At 40.5% G+C, this 17732-nt stretch overlaps 1 protein-coding gene across 1 annotated transcript; it reads left to right on the plus strand.

The window, feature by feature from the left end:
- Positions 1-1639: 1639 nt before the first annotated feature.
- TRMT1 (tRNA methyltransferase 1) lies at positions 1640-17156 on the plus strand. The gene is made up of 17 exons (XM_087709707.1): positions 1640-1991; positions 2918-3256; positions 4061-4116; positions 5371-5513; positions 7538-7725; positions 9187-9302; positions 10577-10689; positions 10987-11135; positions 11355-11438; positions 12170-12239; positions 12495-12629; positions 13135-13220; positions 14718-14826; positions 15331-15407; positions 15818-15937; positions 16464-16584; positions 16967-17156. Exons 2-17 carry the CDS (start codon positions 2949-2951, stop codon positions 17021-17023), a joined length of 1932 nt encoding a protein of 643 aa, XP_087565833.1. The 5' UTR covers positions 1640-1991; positions 2918-2948; the 3' UTR covers positions 17024-17156.
- The last annotated feature ends 576 nt before the right edge of the window (positions 17157-17732 follow it).

Below are 17732 nucleotides of genomic sequence, written 5' to 3' on the forward strand. Positions count from 1 at the left end.
TTATGGATTTGTAAAACATGTTGAACCACAGACAAATCATAACTTCATCAAATGTTTTATGATGAAAAGTAGTTGTCCAGTTTATGGCACACACACAGTAGTGGCTGAGTTCTGAGGAGGAAACTTGTCTCCCCCCCCCACCGCAAAGCATGTTCAGTTACTAATATAGTATTGACTCCTACAAATTTCATGTTAGTCAGATATAATAAGTGACTGAAAACATATTGTTAGTTTGAAACATGCATTCAATACTTATATAGAACAGTAGAACACAATGTAAATCAGTATAGACAGGAAAAAAGAACGGCATGGTGCCCTAGTGGTGAAGAAGCTTGCTGTCAGCTTGGAAGGTTGAGAGTTCAGTTCTAGGTAACAGCAGATGTTTCTCTGCTAGGATGCAAAGAAAAAATATCTGCTGCAAACTCAGTACGTATCAAGAAGGGCATCTGGGCAGTAAATGCTCAGGTCCATCCAGGTGACCCAACTCTATGCTGAATAGGGACTAGAGTCGTAAAAAGGGAGTAAAGATAGGAAAAACATTTTCATAAACATCTTCAAATATGAATTACACACAATTATTATATTGTAAATTTTACAGAGATATAATATCTGCTTATATTTTCCCTCTAATATGTAAATTTCCAGGAAGGCAATTTTGATGTGAGCCATCTTTGAGAAGATTCTAAATCTTGTGCATTTGGGCACCCAAATTCTGTGTTGCCTCAATGCAAATAACTGGTCACAGAAATAATCACCTCTGTATTATTCATCAGTTTAGGTTTAATACATTATAGCTATCTCATTTGAGGTGAAAGATAGATATATAATTAACACACCATTATAGTATACTACACTTCTATATGTTATTTTATCTTTGTTGTGGTATTATGCTACAGCGTTAGCTCATCTATCTGATTTTTCAAATTTTGTTGGTCATTGATCAAACAAGCGTTTAGATTTTGCAATATACATATACACTATATTGCCAAAAGTATTCCAAATAATCAGAATCAGTTGTGAGCGAATACTTTTGGCAATATAGTGTATTTTCTTGGGCTCATTTGACTTAATGATTGATCCAGTACCCAAATTGAAATGAGAAGAACAACATTTGGCAATCATAGAGATATTTTCCAGATAATCAGAATTATTGGAAAATATATAGATCAGAAAGCTGTTAGGTCTTATTGCTTTTTATATAACTTGCTGCAAGAGTTTCACAGAGATGATACGCTGAATTATTTCAAACTGAGTGCATGTATATTCAGAGGTTGCATTTACTTAAGAAAATGTGATGCCGAAAGGAAAAGGGCTTGTTTTTGAATCGACATGTACAGGAAATTCCAATAAATAAATTTTATTCTCTGCAATGAAGAATCGTGCATAACTTCAATGTACTTGAATATTAATCATAATCATACCGCTGTTTATCGCCATTTGCCGCAACTGTTTCTAGGCATAAAGCAGTTAACTGCAATGGGCTCGTAGACCCGATTCAAAGCGACGTTTTGAAACAATTTGGAGAACACTGGACTTTTCTTACCTGCTTCGTTAGCAAAAAGTGACACTTTTTTGACTCTCTAGGCGACCCGTTCATTACCCCGGTTCTATTGGCTAGCAGAAGATCAGCTGATCTTTTCCCAGTCACTTTCAACATGGCGTCGGGGGTTTAAGCTGGAACGTGGACATTCGTTCTGGTTGGTTGTGCTACCCATAGGGGAGCCCATATCGTGGGACTTTCTTTAATTCCACCCCCGATTCCTTGGGATATATTTTATAATTCAACTCCGATTCCTTTGCCTGGCGCTTGGCCTGATCCAGATAATAGCAAAGACAGAAACGTTCGAGGTCGGTGTTACCTCCCTTCGAGAACCCCGGTTTCAGTCCTCCAGCTGCCTCACCTCCACGTATATTTGCAGTTGCATGCGAAGATTTGTGGAGGAATATAATGTTAGTCTACAGGTTATTGAAACTTACAGATTGCCTGTAAAGTAAGTGTAAAATTAATAGAGCTAAAAGCATTTCAATTCTCTTATTTGTATGCTATTCCGGTTACAATTAAGAAGATTCTTGGTATCAAGATAAACTTTCTCAAAAGGTAGCAGTTAAATGCCCAGGCCCACATCTCTGACATGTGGTGGTGGTGGTGTGCCTCCAGTAATTTTCGATTGGTCATTGCTGCTTCTAATACCAAATACTGATAGTATTTATCTAAATTGTAATTAAGCAATAGTATTGCAAAACTAAGTTTAAGATTATTTATCTGCAAAAGAAGAGGTACAAACAAAACATGCTCTTATTTTGTATGAAACTCATAAAGTTCAATGAGAAAGTTTGCCACTGTACACTCATTTTCTCACCCCTCACCTCCCACCCCCTCAATCTGTATATCAGGCCATAGAATTAAATTCAAGAGGCAAATTAATGATGTTATGAACACAAAATCCCTTGGAGATCACAACTCCATGCGTGCACCCCAACACATGTGCGGGTGACCCCCCTGCATGAGCCCCACCCTGTGCATGCGCACATAACCTCACACACACACCCCGCACATGCGTGCATCTCCCACATGCAGTCCACTGCGCATGTGTGGCAGAGACCCGAAAACCAGCTGACGTCAGGAGGCCCTAACGCATGTGCGGTGGAACTGAGATGGGATGATGGCTTACATGTCTGCAGAGAGGCCATCATGGGTCTAGATTAAAATTATGGTTTGGTGTGTCATGCAAACCTAGAAAATTCATTTGATTAAACTGTTAAATCACACTTCACTGGAATAGGTGCTACTAGGTGAATATAATATGAGATACTCTGTCTTTGGGAGCTGTATCTAAATACAGAGCAGGAGTGCTGAATTATAAATGTTTGGAAATTCAGAGTATATGCAGTAAAATTATATTTCTTTTCTTTTTAGAGAATACTTTAAAGAAACTGATGACAAATAAATGTGTCTGAGGATTTGGTTGAGGCTTACCTTGCTTTCATATAGGAATGAAGCAACTTTAACTGCAATTTCAGTGAGAAATCAATCTTTCAACAAAAGCATGGAGGGTAATCAGAATCAAGACATGGCAACAGATAGCTGTAATCTAGAGCAAAATATGGCTCAATCACCTACAGTGAGTACAAGTGGTGACAATGAGTCAACAGACAATGGTGAGAAAATAATCACAGAAGGAAAAGCAAAAGTGATTTTTCCAAATGCCAATGAAGTGTTCTATAACCCTGTCCAAGAATTCAACAGAGACCTTACGTAAGTAGAGAATAGGGTGGCTTCACAAACTATTGGATGAATGAATGAAGTTGGAATGAAGTAATAATGGAAGAGTATTCCTTTGTTTTTTGGGGGAAGGGAAGAGGATAGTTGGAGTAGCAAGTTGGAATTAATTTGGAATTGGATTTATACTGAAAATATTATCTGTACCTGAGAAAAAAAGGATATTCTCCTATGATTAGCTTCAGAAGGTATATTTCTTTGAGTTCTATCTTCCTTGTCTTAAGATCTTTTTCATCAGCAAAGGGGTTCTGTCTACCTTTCACTTTCTAAAAACTCTTGGGAGGAACTGCTACCTATTGCCACAGGCATCCTCAAGGGGACTACCTGTGTATTAGAGCATATCTACAACTTTTCCCTACTTAAAGATCTGATTTAGGAATCCTTAATGTTCACTTTTCTTTTTCTTTGTATTTTTTTTAAAGGAGTGCTCCAATTGCTATCAAATAGTAAAATGTGTTTGCTTAGATATTGTCATAATGCATAGGTTTAGCAAGTTGCAATTACAATTTTGTTTTTCACTTTTCAATGCAATTTTTATTAATATGACAGTCTGTAATCGTAATGTAAAAGGAACCATATGGGAAAATGTTCGTTTAGTAAGGGTTAGGGTTAGGATTCTGAATTTCTGAAATGATAGTTTAGGACGCTGAACTTTATAATGATCTTTTGTAAAAGTCATGCATTCTTGAAAGGACTGTATGCATGTACAATAGAAAGATAATTCTTTGTATATTGTGGCACATTAAACTTTGTAATATGTGCTGTTTTTTTCACTTTTAGGTGTGCAGTTATTACTGAATTTGCTCGTCTGCAGCTTGCATCCAAAGGAATTAGGCGTGAGTGGCAATGCTTTCATCACTATTCCATCTAAGGTCCATCAGGTGAAAACGGAGATATATAAGAAGCAAAATGTAGATACCCACTTTTATTGTTTTGTAGTAATTCAGGTGGTGGGATTTATTTTCCTGCCTGCAAAGAAAGAATGTGTACACACTTAATAAACGTAATTAGGACTTAACAAAGCAGTATTTTGATTTCCTTCCTCAGGTTATTAGAAAAGGGGCTTTTTTAGTGTCTGTGAAGTGAAATAAGCAGACCCACTTTTAATTTTCAGGAACTGTCCCTAGAATAATAATATAGAATGTTTTAATCTTCTGTAATTTGTTATTGTTGATTTTTAGCTCTTTTATAGTTTAAAAAAGAACAACTGCAATTTACTTATATAATTGAAATTATTAGTAGATTTTTGACAGTGTAATTCTCCATACACCAGTAAGCATGTTCAGGTTTTCAGTAGTGGCAAAATTAAACAAGAGGGGCATGGCAGTTATATTTATAGTACAGTGATGGCGAACCTATGGCACACGTGCCAAAGAGGCACGTGGAGCCATTTGTCAGTACACGCGAGGCATTGCCCTGTCACATGCGCACGCTGACCAGCTGAGTTCATCCTTTTTTAAAGCCACTTTTTGCCCTTCCCAGGCTCCAGAGGCTTTATAGGAGCCTGGGGAGGGCGAAAAGAACCTCCCCCCTCCCCCTGAGGCCCTCCGGAGGCTTCATGAGCTTCTGTGAAGCCTCCAGACCGCAAAAATCCGGCCCTATGGGAAAACTGGAAGTTCGGGAATGGACTTCCAGTTTGCTCAGAGGGTCATTTTGACTGCTCCGGAGGCTTCAGAGAAGCCTCCTGAAGGTCCCTGAAGCCTCCAGAGGGCATCGGGGGGCGGCGGGGGAGGCCTGTTTTCGCCCTTCCCAGGCTCCTATCAAACCTCTGGAGCCTGGGGAGGGCGAAAAAAGCATGCAAAAAATGGGGGGTTGCGCCTGGTAGTGCGTATATGCGCACTGGGGGGTATCGCGCATTGCATTATGGGTGCGGTATGCCTGCACACGACCCCCCTGCGCTCCCCCCACTTATGGCACGTAAACCAAAAAAGATTCGCCATCGCTGATATAGTAGGTTACTCTGATCAGGAGAAAACACCATTTCAAGGATTTGATAATTATATAAAAAGATTTAAGGACTAAACATTTGTTCAGACAAGATACCAAGGGTGTATTCATCTCAAAAATTTTCATTCATCTTTTTTCTCCAGTTGCAGTTCCTGGGGAGGAAAATACCTCTAAAGTGATTGTTGATCTTTCTGAAATGGGAAAAGATAACTTGGAACAACTGAATTATAGAGACACTACAGATGAGGAGACTACTACAGTTGCAGAAGTGGAAGAAGTATGCCAGGTATTGTATCTATGTTTTCACATTTGGGTTTTGAGGGTGAATTGATTGAACTGCTCCATTGACCATTACCAGCCTGTTGTTGTCCAGATATATTTGACCTAAAGTTTCTATCATTGGCACAGTAGTTAGAATGCAGTATTGCAGGCAAACTATGCCCATTGTCAGGAGTTTGATCCTGGCCAGTTTATGATTGACTTAGCCTTCCATCCTTTCAAAGTTGGTGAAATGAGGCCCCAGATTGTGGGAGGCAATATGCTGACATTGTAAACTGCTGAAAGAGTGCTGTAAAGGACTGTGGAGTAGTATATAAGTGCTATTGCTATCATTCACAGCTATCATAATCTTTGTCTGTTCTTGGTGTGAGATTGCTTGCTTGCTCATTCATTCATTCATTCATTCATTCATTCATTCATTCATTCATTATTTATACTTCTATCTTCCCACAATTCAGAGTCTCTCAACAGAATACATGAAATATAAAACCAAATAAACTATCACTGCAATAATAAAACAACCCAACCCACATTTTTGACCCTTAGCAACTATTTAAACTAGTCTCTGCAGTTTTCTTGGCAAGTTTTTTTGAAGTGGTTTTCGCAGTACCAAAGGAGTATTGAAGTTGTTTGCATAGCTTGCCTGCAGCTCTCAGTTCCAACAGCCAATTTTGATGTGTAGATGAGCAGATAGCTTACTCTCTGCAATCCTCTCCTCTCCAATCTCTATTGCAAGGAGACTAAAAAAGAAAAAAAAATAACAGGTCAAGCACAGAAGAATGCATATTGATGGTAAATGGCAATTACATGACTAAGGAGTGTTGAAAAGGTTGTAAATTGGCTATACATTTTTAAAATTTATATAAAAAATATATTTTCAGCGTAATCGTAACTTTGAAAATTTTATGAAGTAGTCAGTAAACTAGGACTACCTGTATTACATAGTAAAGATATGATCTATCTTTTCTCTGTAAGAGCTTACGAAGGCATACAGTTTCCCCTTAAATGGAACACAAGAAGGATATAACAAAATGAAAGACATTTATAAAAAATGTTTCCAAAATCTCTCACAAAGACATTAGCACTTCTGATGAGATTTCATATGAAAACATTACATTCTAACATGATTTAGTTTACTCATGATTATATGACCATTTAATTTGGCTTGAAAAAACAATTAGAAGATTTTGCAGTTGTCATTTAGTTGAACCTCCCTACACAGTGCTGACTATCAAGCTTTAATTTCAAGCTCTATGTTTTATTATATTTGTATCCTATAATTCAATATTACCCTAATGAATATGTGCATTTTAAAATATAAAAATAAAAACAGTACAGTTAACAATCGGGATAATTCATATTGCCTGAGCTAACAATTAAAAACATGATGTAAATAATGGGTTTTTGGCCGTTTTCCTGAATCCTACAAGAGTGTCTTACCGCTTCTCCCTGAGAGTTGCTTTGATAGCCTGGGAACCATACAAGAAGAGGCCTTTCCTTCATGGCTGTACTGGGATCTTCAGAGCAGCTATTTGAGGCAGTGACCTATCTCTGTCTACTGAGTAATATAATATAAGTCTGGTCTGTATCAGAGGCCTTCTTCACTATCATGGCATATTGTTGCAGCATATGTTATATAAACATGAATGAAATAACCTATTCTTTACAACTTCTGGGATTTGACTGAATACCCTTTGTGGGGCTTTAAACATTCTTTTGAAGTAAAGAATTTAGGACTTTGGATTAGTTGCTCATTTCAGCAGAGGTTGAAGCATTCAGAGGGTCCGCTTTAAGATATGATGCAAACTTCTGTATTGTTTTGAGCATGCAAAGTGCTCCAACACCACAAAACACTTAGGAAAGACACATTCTGAGCATGTCTATTTGACATTCTTGAAACTGCCAGGGCCACTTTGGAAGTTGAAGCAGGGGTGATCCCCATAGTTTCAAGTCAAATGTTGAACTTTTTAAAGTTAGTTCCAAAATTTATTTCAGTTTTTCTTTAACATTTTTTCCCCTGCCTTTTTACAGGAGGGACTCCAAATCCTGGAAGCTCTGGCTGCTTCTGGACTGCGTTCCATCCGGTTTGCAAAGGAAGTGCCTGGCATTCACAGTGTGGTAGCTAATGATAATTCCTCTAAGGCTGTTGAGTTTATCACCCAAAACATTAAGCTCAATGGCGTGGAACACTTGGTGACTCCAAGCTTGTCAGATGCTCGGTTAGTAAACTTCTATACAAGAGAGGGATTTCTTTCTTTTTTTAATTCGCTTGACCATTTAACATTCTGAAACATAGCTCATAAACTCTTCCTCTGCAAGGAAAATAGAAGTTTTGTTTTTAATAATAACAATGGGAGTTAAAGAAAGACAAACAACTTAAATTTCACTTAGCCACTTTGTAATATTTGGCTGACATTTTTTAAAATATAGAATAGTATTATTCAGTGAGTCTTGGGGAATGATAATAATACAGGGTGGGTAAAAATTGGTGATTTTTTAAATCAGATTTTTTTAAATTTAAATCAATTTTTTATTTAAATTGTTTTTTATTTTTATCAAATTTATTTTAATAAAATGTCTTTGTAGTAAAAATCTATCTAAATCTAGTTTCCTATTTAAGATACATTAATAATTTAGTTTATTCAGCATGAAATGGAACTTAGTTATATAGCATGTTCTGCAATATTAAGACTGTTGATGAGTCAACGGCGGGTCAGAGAAAGAGCCAGGGAGCGGGGCAGAGATGACAATTGCTCTTTAAAAAATATGATTTAAATCGACTTGATTTAAATCAAGCCGTTTTACTAGTGATTTGAAATGGGCTGCAGTGCCCATTTGAAGCAGAACCGCTCATCTTTCTCTCTGGTGCAAAGCCAGCTCGCCCTCCTGTGGCACACCTTGGAAAGCGCACAAGCATCTCCTATAACAGGGCTGGTACCTTGGCAAGCCAACTACTATTATTCTATATAGTACACTATTGCAATAGGATTGTGGTCTCCTGGCTACTGCAACGATATGATATGGTAATAATGATAGGTATATGCTACTCTTAAAATCAGGAAGATTGTATGACTTGATGCAGAATTGCCACTTGTGTAATCTGGGAAGACAGCTGAATCACTGGTGATATACAGGTCCTGTACTTCAACTGCATTTCTAATTATCCCATTCTTTAGTTCAGTCATCAGGGCACAATGTCTATGTATCAGTTAAAAAATAAGAATACACAAAGGACTTAATTTTCCAGATTTTCCACCTCTTTCTGATCTTGTGCCAGTGCACTACAGCTGAAAACAGCCTTCCCTTATTGAGCAAATTATCCCTCTACTCCCCTCTTCTTCTATGGAATTAAGCATCTCTGACTTGCATTAGATATGTATTTGTTGACCTAACCTTTTAGTGATGTGGAATCATATGATGGGCATGCCACGTAGTGAAAACAATCTCTATATGAACAGCCAGCCAGCTAAGGAAAATAGCGGACCCTCCATTTTAGGTACAGTTTTCTGTGTATGCCAAATGCTTAAGCATAGAGAAGGATTAACTGAGCTTCCTTTTCAACAAAAGTCCACATCTATGGTTTCTTAGAATTTCCTGCTTTCTCCTTTCTAGCTATCAGAGGTACCACACCTAATCACTGTCTGCCAACCTCTCTCTCTCTCTCTCTCTCTTTTGGGCAGGATGCTGCTATATCGCAAAAAGGCAGCTAAAGAATTCTTTGATGTTATTGACCTGGATCCGTACGGCAGCCCTTCCGGTTTCTTGGATGCCGTGGTGCAGTGCGTGAGGGATGGAGGTTGGTGGCTTCTTTCAGCTCTAGGCATTGTTATTAATAATCAAAAAGGGGCTGCTCAGGATACTGGCTCCCCCCCCCCCCCGAGAATTTTCTCCACTTTTTTTAAACTGCAAATTGAAATAAGAACATGGATTTCACATTGTAACATTTTTTTTCTAAAATGGGGTATTTCTGTAGCCATATCCTGCTCAGTAAGAAATAGTGATGTTTCAAAGGTTATAAACTATTCCAAGAATGATTGAGACACATGTTTATTTATTTATTTTTTATCCCATCTTTTTTACTTTATAAATAACTCAAGGCAGCAAGCATACACAATACTACTCCTTCCTCCTATTTCCACACAACCACCACCATATGAGGGGAGTTGGGCTGAAAGTGACTACTCTACTGTCACCAAGGGAGCTTTCGTGGCCAAGGCAGGACTAGAACTCAATCTCCTGGGACTAGCCTAGTGCTTTAACCACTAGGTCCGTGATGGCAAACCTATGGCATGTGTGCCAGAGGTGGCACACAGAGCTTTCTATGTGAGCATGCATGCCATTGCCAGGTGCTCTGCTGGTTTCCGGTGCGCACATGCGCACTGGACAGCTGGTCTTTGTGGGTGCCAGAGCGCTGGAAAACGGGCCATTTGGGGAGCATTTCTAGGCTGTTTTTGGGCTGGTTTTTTGCCTGAAAAAATGCCCTCCAAATGGCCCCAAAACCAGCCTGAAACAGCCCAGAAAATGGCTTGAAAGCGTTCTGAAAAAAGGCACACAAAATGGGCTAAAAACAGGCCTGCGCACACTGGCCAGCTGCTCTTCAGATTTCCGGTGCTCTGGTGTGTGGCGTGCACACATGCACCTGCGTTCCGGTTTGGGCACTCGGTGCCGAAAAGGTTCGACATCACTGCATTAGACCAAACAAGCTCTCAGAGTGAACATTACATAGTGAAAAGAAAAATAACCCCATAGTCTCAAGTCTGGAATTGGGCTCGAGGCTTTTCCTAATGGCAAATAATGCTGCTGTCAGATATGTCCCTCTTAATGTAAGAGCCTGTAAGGCAAACTGGCTAATTCTATTTGTGTTCCCTTTTTATGCCTGATACTGTAGGAAGAGTAGCCCCTTTTTAGAGAGAAGGAAGTAGAATTGCACTGGCTCAGCCGTGGGCAGGTCTAGAGTGAAGCCTTCAGCACACACTCATTGATTCTTCCTGTCCGTTCCTCCTTAGCGCCTTGGGTATGTTTGGGAGAAGTGTTGGTTTGCATTTTTTTCTACAATTTGCCTCCCAACAGGTCTGCTGTGTGTTACATGCACTGACATGGCTGTATTGGCTGGGAAATTGGGTGAAACATGTTACAGCAAATACGGAGGGGTGTCAATCGGCACCACCTGCTGTCATGAGATGGTGAGTAGGAGGGAGTGCCAGGCAATGAGATGCTTACCTTCTATTGCCATCTTTTTTCTCCTTGTTATTCTGCTTCAAAGGAAATTAACATTTCCCAAATTAGCAAGGACAGCTAGTAGTAACTTGTAAGTTCTTATAAGTACCGCAGTACTGGGGTGGAGGAAAAATGGAATGGGAACACCACGTGCTGTGAAAGATATACAAAGGTCTTAGGTACCTTCTGTAAAGTTAGCCATATTGTGCCACATTGTGCCAGCACCCAAAGGAACCCCTGCTGCCCTGTCCTTTTCCTTTCAGGCCCTACGAATTATCCTGCACAGCCTGGATCTTCGTGCCAACTGCTACCAGCGCTATATTGTTCCCCTGTTGTCTGTCAGTGTGGACTTTTACATCCGTGTGTTTGTTCGAGTCTTCAGTGGACCATCCAAGGTCAAAGCTTCTGCTAGGTGAGAACCTGCTCAAGATGGCATTTTGCTTTTCCTGCTGTGTTTTCCCTGCAGAGGAAAAGAATTTTGCTTGCTTTCTAACTGTTCCCCATTTGTTGCATTCAGAAGGAGGAAGTCCGATATAGCCGGCGTGACTCAAGACCGACACCTGGACATTTCCTTCTTTGTTTGCCCTTTCTCTGGTCTCTCTAGCAACTCTTCTTTTCTTTCTCTTGGCAGCAAACAGGCCTTGGTTTATAACTGTGTGGGCTGTGGATCATTTCATATCCAGAGACTTGGCAAGATGGTCAGCGATGGGAAAAAGTAAGAGTTCTTTTTTATAGTTTGGATAGCCTAGTGGCAGTTTCCTTCATTCTGCGACCTAAATCACTTTTGGAGTATACAGGTTTTTTTTCCTGCTAGATATTTTCTCCTGCACTGATCATAGTGAAACACTAATTTCCCTTTTTAATAAGTATTGCTTTTTAAATTGAAACTGCTAGTTTCTCCTCACTTTTCTTTTCCCTTTGAATTTTAAAATAAAATAAAAAAAATTATCTCCACACATCTTATCAGAAACTCATGAGCTGGGAAATTAAAAAATATGAAAACGTACACAGAAAGAGATATCTGTTTATTGGAAGCTCAAAAACTATTAAGTACTTTATTTGTCCAAGAGGAAGAAGATCTCATATTTAATCCTACAAAGAGAGGGAGGGAGGGAGAGAGAGAGAGAGAGAGAGAATTACATAAACAAACATTCTCACTGGAAAATATGGCTTCGCATTTCCTGCCTCTCAGCATTAGAAATTGCCTTCTCTTTTCTCCAGTCGAACATTGCTGCTGAGGATTCAGAGGTTTAACTCTGAGCAGATGTTGTCTGTCTATCTCTGATGCTTGATCTATATTCTGCTAGAGAAGAGATACCTATGGGGCCATTGGCCTTGGACTTTTAGACAACCTGTGCTTGTAACATAAAGAAATCTTTGATAAACAGGGGGGAAGCAAACCCATCTGTTATTTTGATCTGGTTTCTCTTCTGCATAACCCCACAGTTTCAACTATAAGGCTGCTTGTGGCCCCCCTGTAGGTCCATCCTGTGAACATTGCCATCAGCACCACCAGGTGAGCCGGGACAATATGTAGCCTCATGACTTGCCTTACATCGGGGTGTCAAACTCACTGCCCATGGGCCGGATGCATCATGCACTGGCCACGCCCACCCCATTTAGCGAAGGGGACAAAAGTCGCAATAAATCACGTGACGCCAATGTGGCAATGCAAGTTTGATACCCCTGCCTTACATGCCCTTGGAGAAGTGATTTTTCCCAAGCCTGATATTTCTTCCTCCTTCTCCTCTTCCTCCTCCTCCTCCTTCAGCTGGCTGGCCCCATGTGGGCAGCACCGCTTCATGATTTGGGTTTTGTCCAGCGAGTTTTGTCAGCAGTTGAGAGTAACCCAGGGCGCTTTCAGACAAATCAACGGCTACAGGGCATCCTGAGCATGGTGATGGAGGTGAGTATTGATGGCTGTTGGCAGAGTGAATAGGGTGATTCTCTTTTCAGATCAAACCCTCCCCCCCCCCCGAATGTGTCAGCAAGTAGTAAAGTACTGGAGAGCTAGCCAGCTGATCATCATGTTTTGCAGGCAGCATTGCTCCGTTCAGCCTTAAGACAGCCTTTTCCATTGCAAGGCACTAATGTTCAAGCCATTCAAGTCTGGGTCCTTGCAAGGCTATTGACATCTTTTTTTATGAGACAATTGTAATAGTGAATAAGCTTTTCTAAAAGGAAACCTCTTATAGCAGGCTTAAAAAGTGCCTTAGGAATGGATCATTTCTTGAAAGCAGAAGATGACTAAAACATGGTTGCAGTAATAGATAGGCTGTCAAGATTCCAAAGTTGCTGAAGCTCCAAAATGGCTTCGGTCAGGTCTGCTTCAGGGTTGACATATGACTCTTCTCTAATCTAACTAGAATAACTTCCCTGTATAATCGGAATCTCCTTTCCTCTGTATGTAGGAACTACCTGATGTCCCTCTCTATTATACCCTTGATAAACTCAGTAAAACGATCCACTCTAACAGTCCTTCACTACTACAGTTCAGGTAAGATGAACTTACTAGTTTGCACCAAGATCTTGTATTTAACTTTAAAAAGGAATATCCCAAGATAGGTTGTGAATATGGTGATAGACAGGATTTCCTTGCAATTGCTAGCAAAGTCAAAGTTTGAATGCCATTGTGATATTGAGGAGATAATGAGTTTTTTTTTCTGGTAGTCCTACCAATAGTGATGCATTCATCAGGAGCTTGCTAAGAGACTGGGTTTTTTTGTAAGTTATCTGGTCTTGTGAATCTCTGAATCTTTTCAAACATAAGCAGAATAGTCATCACATGCAGATGGCTCAGGCCCTATTGCCTGAGAAACATGCTGTTTAAAAGATTCCTTCTCCAAGACTTTGGTTGACTCAAGGATAAATTTTGATTTGGCTGATTTGAATTATGAGCCCTGGTGATGCAGTGGTTAGAATGCAGGCTACTTCTGCTGACTGCCAACTGCCAGGAGTTCGATCCTGACCAGCTCAAGGTTGATTCTGCCTTCCAACATTCCAAGGTCGGTAAAATAAGGACCCAGATTGTTAGGGGCAGTATGCTGACTTTGTAAACCTCTTAGAGAGGGCTGTAAAAGCACTATGAAGTGATATATAAGTCTGTTGTGGCCCAGCAGGAGCCGTTGGAGCTGCCACCAGATTCCGACAGCAAGGGGCCCTATGAGTCAGCTCTGGAGGATGTGGAGGACCCTGGACAGGGTTCCGACTCCGAGCAGGGCGCAGAGAGGCTGGTTGGCCACCAGGAGGCGCCTGAGTCTTGGACCAGTGGGGAGGAGACAAGGGAGAGTGAACCTGAGGTCAGCAGTGAGTTGTTCCTGGATGCCTGGCTCCGAAGAGCTAGTAGGCGTGAGGAATAGTTGCGCAAGTACAGGAGGTAATTGCACTCAGCTGGTGGTCATTAGGCTCCTCTCCAGACTATAAAAAGACTGCTTGTGCACACGCCCCTCTTGCAGAAGTCAATGCAAGAACGAATGTCGGAGAACATTTTTGTGAGCTTGGCAGGCTGGATTGCTGCCAAGCCTTATCTGTGCTGGATTGCTGCCCAAGCTTGTCTGTGCCGGTTTGCTGTCAAGGACCTGTCTGTCTGTTAATTAAATGCTGTAACTTACCTTTGGTTCGGAATGTGTGTTGGTGTGGGACGAGGGGGGTCAGAACATAAGTCTAAGTGTTATTGCTATTGCTATTGCAAACACAGCTGCTCAGGGTCTGCAGAGTGATATGTCATGTGATTTTAAGGCTATCCAAAAAACACATTTCATAGGAAAGTAGAGAAGAAGTTGTAAAAAAAAAAGCTACAGCATTTAAATATACAGTATAGAAAAAATAGATTTGACCAAATTGGAGTCTCATGTTTAGATGCTTGTACCAATTTTCCTACTGACTCAAACAGAATGTTGATCTGTCCCAATGGATGTTGGGGGCTCTGCTAATCTTTTTCCATAGGGAAGTTAGGGCATGTTTTAATATAAGCCTTCTCTGGATTCTTTTTCAGATCAGCTCTCCTTCACGCTGGCTACCAAGTGTCGCTTTCTCATGCCTGTAAGAATGCTATCAAAACAGATGCACCATCATCTGTGCTTTGGGACATTATGCGCTGCTGGGTGAGCAATGGCCTTAACTTTCATGTAAGGGAGATTTCTTTTTGGCTTTTGACACTATATAACAACTATGGAGGCCTCTTTAAGGCTATTCCAGGCATCAAGATTCTCACAGAGGTAATTTCTGGTTTCTCCTCTTCCCTAGTTTTTAGGCAAAGCCAATTGGCTTAAACTTTCTTTCTTTCTGCAAATTTTAATAAAGGTTCAGTGTGAGGAAGCCCTAAAAGATTTGAAAAAAACACAACAACAACCCGAGACATCCATTCTACAGTTGGTTGCCTTTGCTCTTGGTCTAAACTCTTCCTCTAGGTCAGGGCTATAAATTCCCGGCCTGTGGGCTGGATTCGTCACACGCTGGCCACGCCCATGCACTTTTAGCAAAGGGGGAAAAAGTGACATGTCACGTGACCCCGCGGTGGTGATGCGAGTTTGACACCCCCGTTCTAGTCTCTTTTTTTAGATTAAACGGCTGTTCCTTCTCTTCCTTCTGCCCATGCCCACTTGCAGGAGCGGCTCAACCCTGTGAAACGAGAGCGTCTTTCAGAGCACAGCCCGGCTGCTCACATCCTTTCCATGGAACCCAAGTAGGTGATGGTCACATGGTAGAAACACAGTTCTTGAGGTGCAGGGCATTAAAAACCTGGATGTTTTGAAGGCAGAAATCTAAAGTTTCTGAAGGCAAAAAGGAAGCAAACAAAAAAGAGCCTCTCTTTGAAGGAGATGGCTGATTAAAAAGTTTGCTAAATAAAAATAAAATAATAAAATAAAAAAAAATAACATTAAAAAGACACATACATACATACAGGGAGGATGGCAGTAGAGGGAGGAGAATCTCCAAGAGTGTTATTTTGAAGCGGTTTCTTTGCAGAGAAAAATGTAAGATACTGAATGCTCTTACCAGTGGCAGAACCTACTAAAAAGGTTCCTATGGGTTAGAATTCAATCACACATTCTAATCTGCCCCTTATTCTGACTTTCTATAAATTGTATACAGGTTGCAGGCATCCTTTACTGTCCGAGCAGATGCTAATCCTAAATCACGAAAACAGAAACTCCGGCGGTTCCAGATGAATCCAGAGCCCTTCTGGGGGCCCAAAGCAAGAGCAAAAGCCGGGTAAAGGGATTTAAAAGGACTCATGGGGTGCTGGGAGGAAATCAGAACATCCAGATATAAAACTCTGGGATTACATCTAGGATATTTGAAGAGGAAGAAAAAGAGTTCTGTGTCTTCATTGTAAAACTGATGCCGGATATATTGTTTGGGCTGCGAATTGTAGTCTTGTTAATAGAACTTTTGTCTCGGAAGATTGGGTGGCAAAGGACAGGGCATAGCTAGTATCTTCCTCTGCATCTTGACTCCCTTCTCAGAAAATAAAAAAGCTTATGCACATCCCATAGCTGCAGCTCAGGCCCTTGGCTGATGGTACCATTACCTCTCCTTGTTGGGTGCAACCTAATCATAGCAGGAATTGTAGGCGGGTCGAGTCCTCTTGGGTGCAGAAGCAGGTGGATGCCTTGCCACTCACCGCTCAATTTTTTTATAGGGTTTGCTGCAGTTTTCCATTATGAGCCTTTTTGGTGCCTCATTAAAACCAAAGGGCAGCTGCCTTGGTTCATGCCTAATTATTTTTCTGGGTTAGGGGTGGGATTTCCTCTTGTCTGCAGGAAAAGAGAAAGTTACATCAGAACAAGAGGAAAGTGTGTGCAGAAGGGAATGACGATTCTCACCTAAAAAACTTTCCATGCAAAAGGTTCCGACAGGTAAGTGGCCCGAATTACTCTGTGTGGTAAGAAACTAATTAAAGACCCATGAAAGGAAATGGGCAGCATTTTTTTGAATTCAGTTTATTGTGAAAGCACAGGTCCAGGAAGAAATGCAATTGGCATGTGATAGAAAAGGATTGTGACACAAAAATCTCATTGAAGACCTATTTTTGATTTCTATATGTAAAAATACTGAAGATAACATAGTGAAGATAGCATAGTCTATTTCCGAGAGCTGCTGAGTGCTTTATCTAGGCAGGTGTTTTGGTTTTTTTTTAATCAATCAGCCACTTATGTAAAAAATATAGGCTGGGTTAAGTGCAAGAATATAAAATGTCTTCAATAAGTTGTTTCCAATGAATGCCATTTTCCTTCCCAGGGTGACTGTACCTTAGGGGACAAATGCTGCTACTCTCACGAGACACAGAAAGAGTGAAGCACCATAACAGTAGTGTGACATGAGTCCTGAATGCCTGGTGGGATTTTTATTTTTGCATTTATAGGCAATCTTTATATTTTAATGACTGTCAAAATGTGCATGCAAATTAAATACAATTCTCTTTTGATGATGTTTGGATTTGTGATTGTTTAATACTGATTAGAGTGTCCTTTTGATTCATTAGCATTTTCGTAGGGCACGGATTAACAATATCTAAGAACCAGTTCAGCTTCAAGTAGAACAGCAGAGAACAAATTTACACATGGTCGTCTTTCTACTTAAAAAAACCCCACTTCTATCTGCACCAGCCTGCATGCAGAAAACCCCAGGGCTTAGGCATATTTATGTGAAACTAATCTTGGCAGGCAAGATTAGTAATACTAGTTAAGATTGAGCAATGATACCCTTGGTGTAAGGCAGCTTCCTGTGATTGGCAAAAATATACTTCAGGCTATATGGTTTTCTTTCATCACACATATAGTTCTGGCCAAAATGTGAGGGTAGGAGTCTCACAATCGCCCCTCTCCCCCGTTTATATGACCCTATTCACTGCTCTTTTCAAACTGACAATACGTCTCCCAATAAAGCTACAACGAAGTAGCAAGTTAAATGTCCTTGGTGCTCTCTGAATTTGGTTATCTTCTTACAGACATTTCATTAGCCCAAACCAGGTAACACCATCTGACTAGCACTGTTTATGTTACCA

The sequence above is a fragment of the Thamnophis sirtalis genome, unplaced genomic scaffold, assembly GCF_051295495.1.
Source record: "Thamnophis sirtalis isolate CommonGarterSnake01/CBP01778 unplaced genomic scaffold, rThaSir2_p1.2 scaffold_3, whole genome shotgun sequence".
Taxonomy (NCBI): Eukaryota; Metazoa; Chordata; class Lepidosauria; order Squamata; family Natricidae; genus Thamnophis; species Thamnophis sirtalis.

Coding starts and splice junctions, on each gene's coding strand:
- TRMT1 (XM_087709707.1), top strand. CDS start 2,949: ATGTGTCTGAGGATTTGGTTGAGGCTTACCTTGCTTTCATATAGGAAT. Junction 10,690..10,986: donor CCACCTGCTGTCATGAGATG/GTGAGTAGGAGG, acceptor TTTTCCTTTCAG/GCCCTACGAATTATCCTGCA. Junction 12,240..12,494: donor ATTGCCATCAGCACCACCAG/GTGAGCCGGGAC, acceptor CTCCTCCTTCAG/CTGGCTGGCCCCATGTGGGC.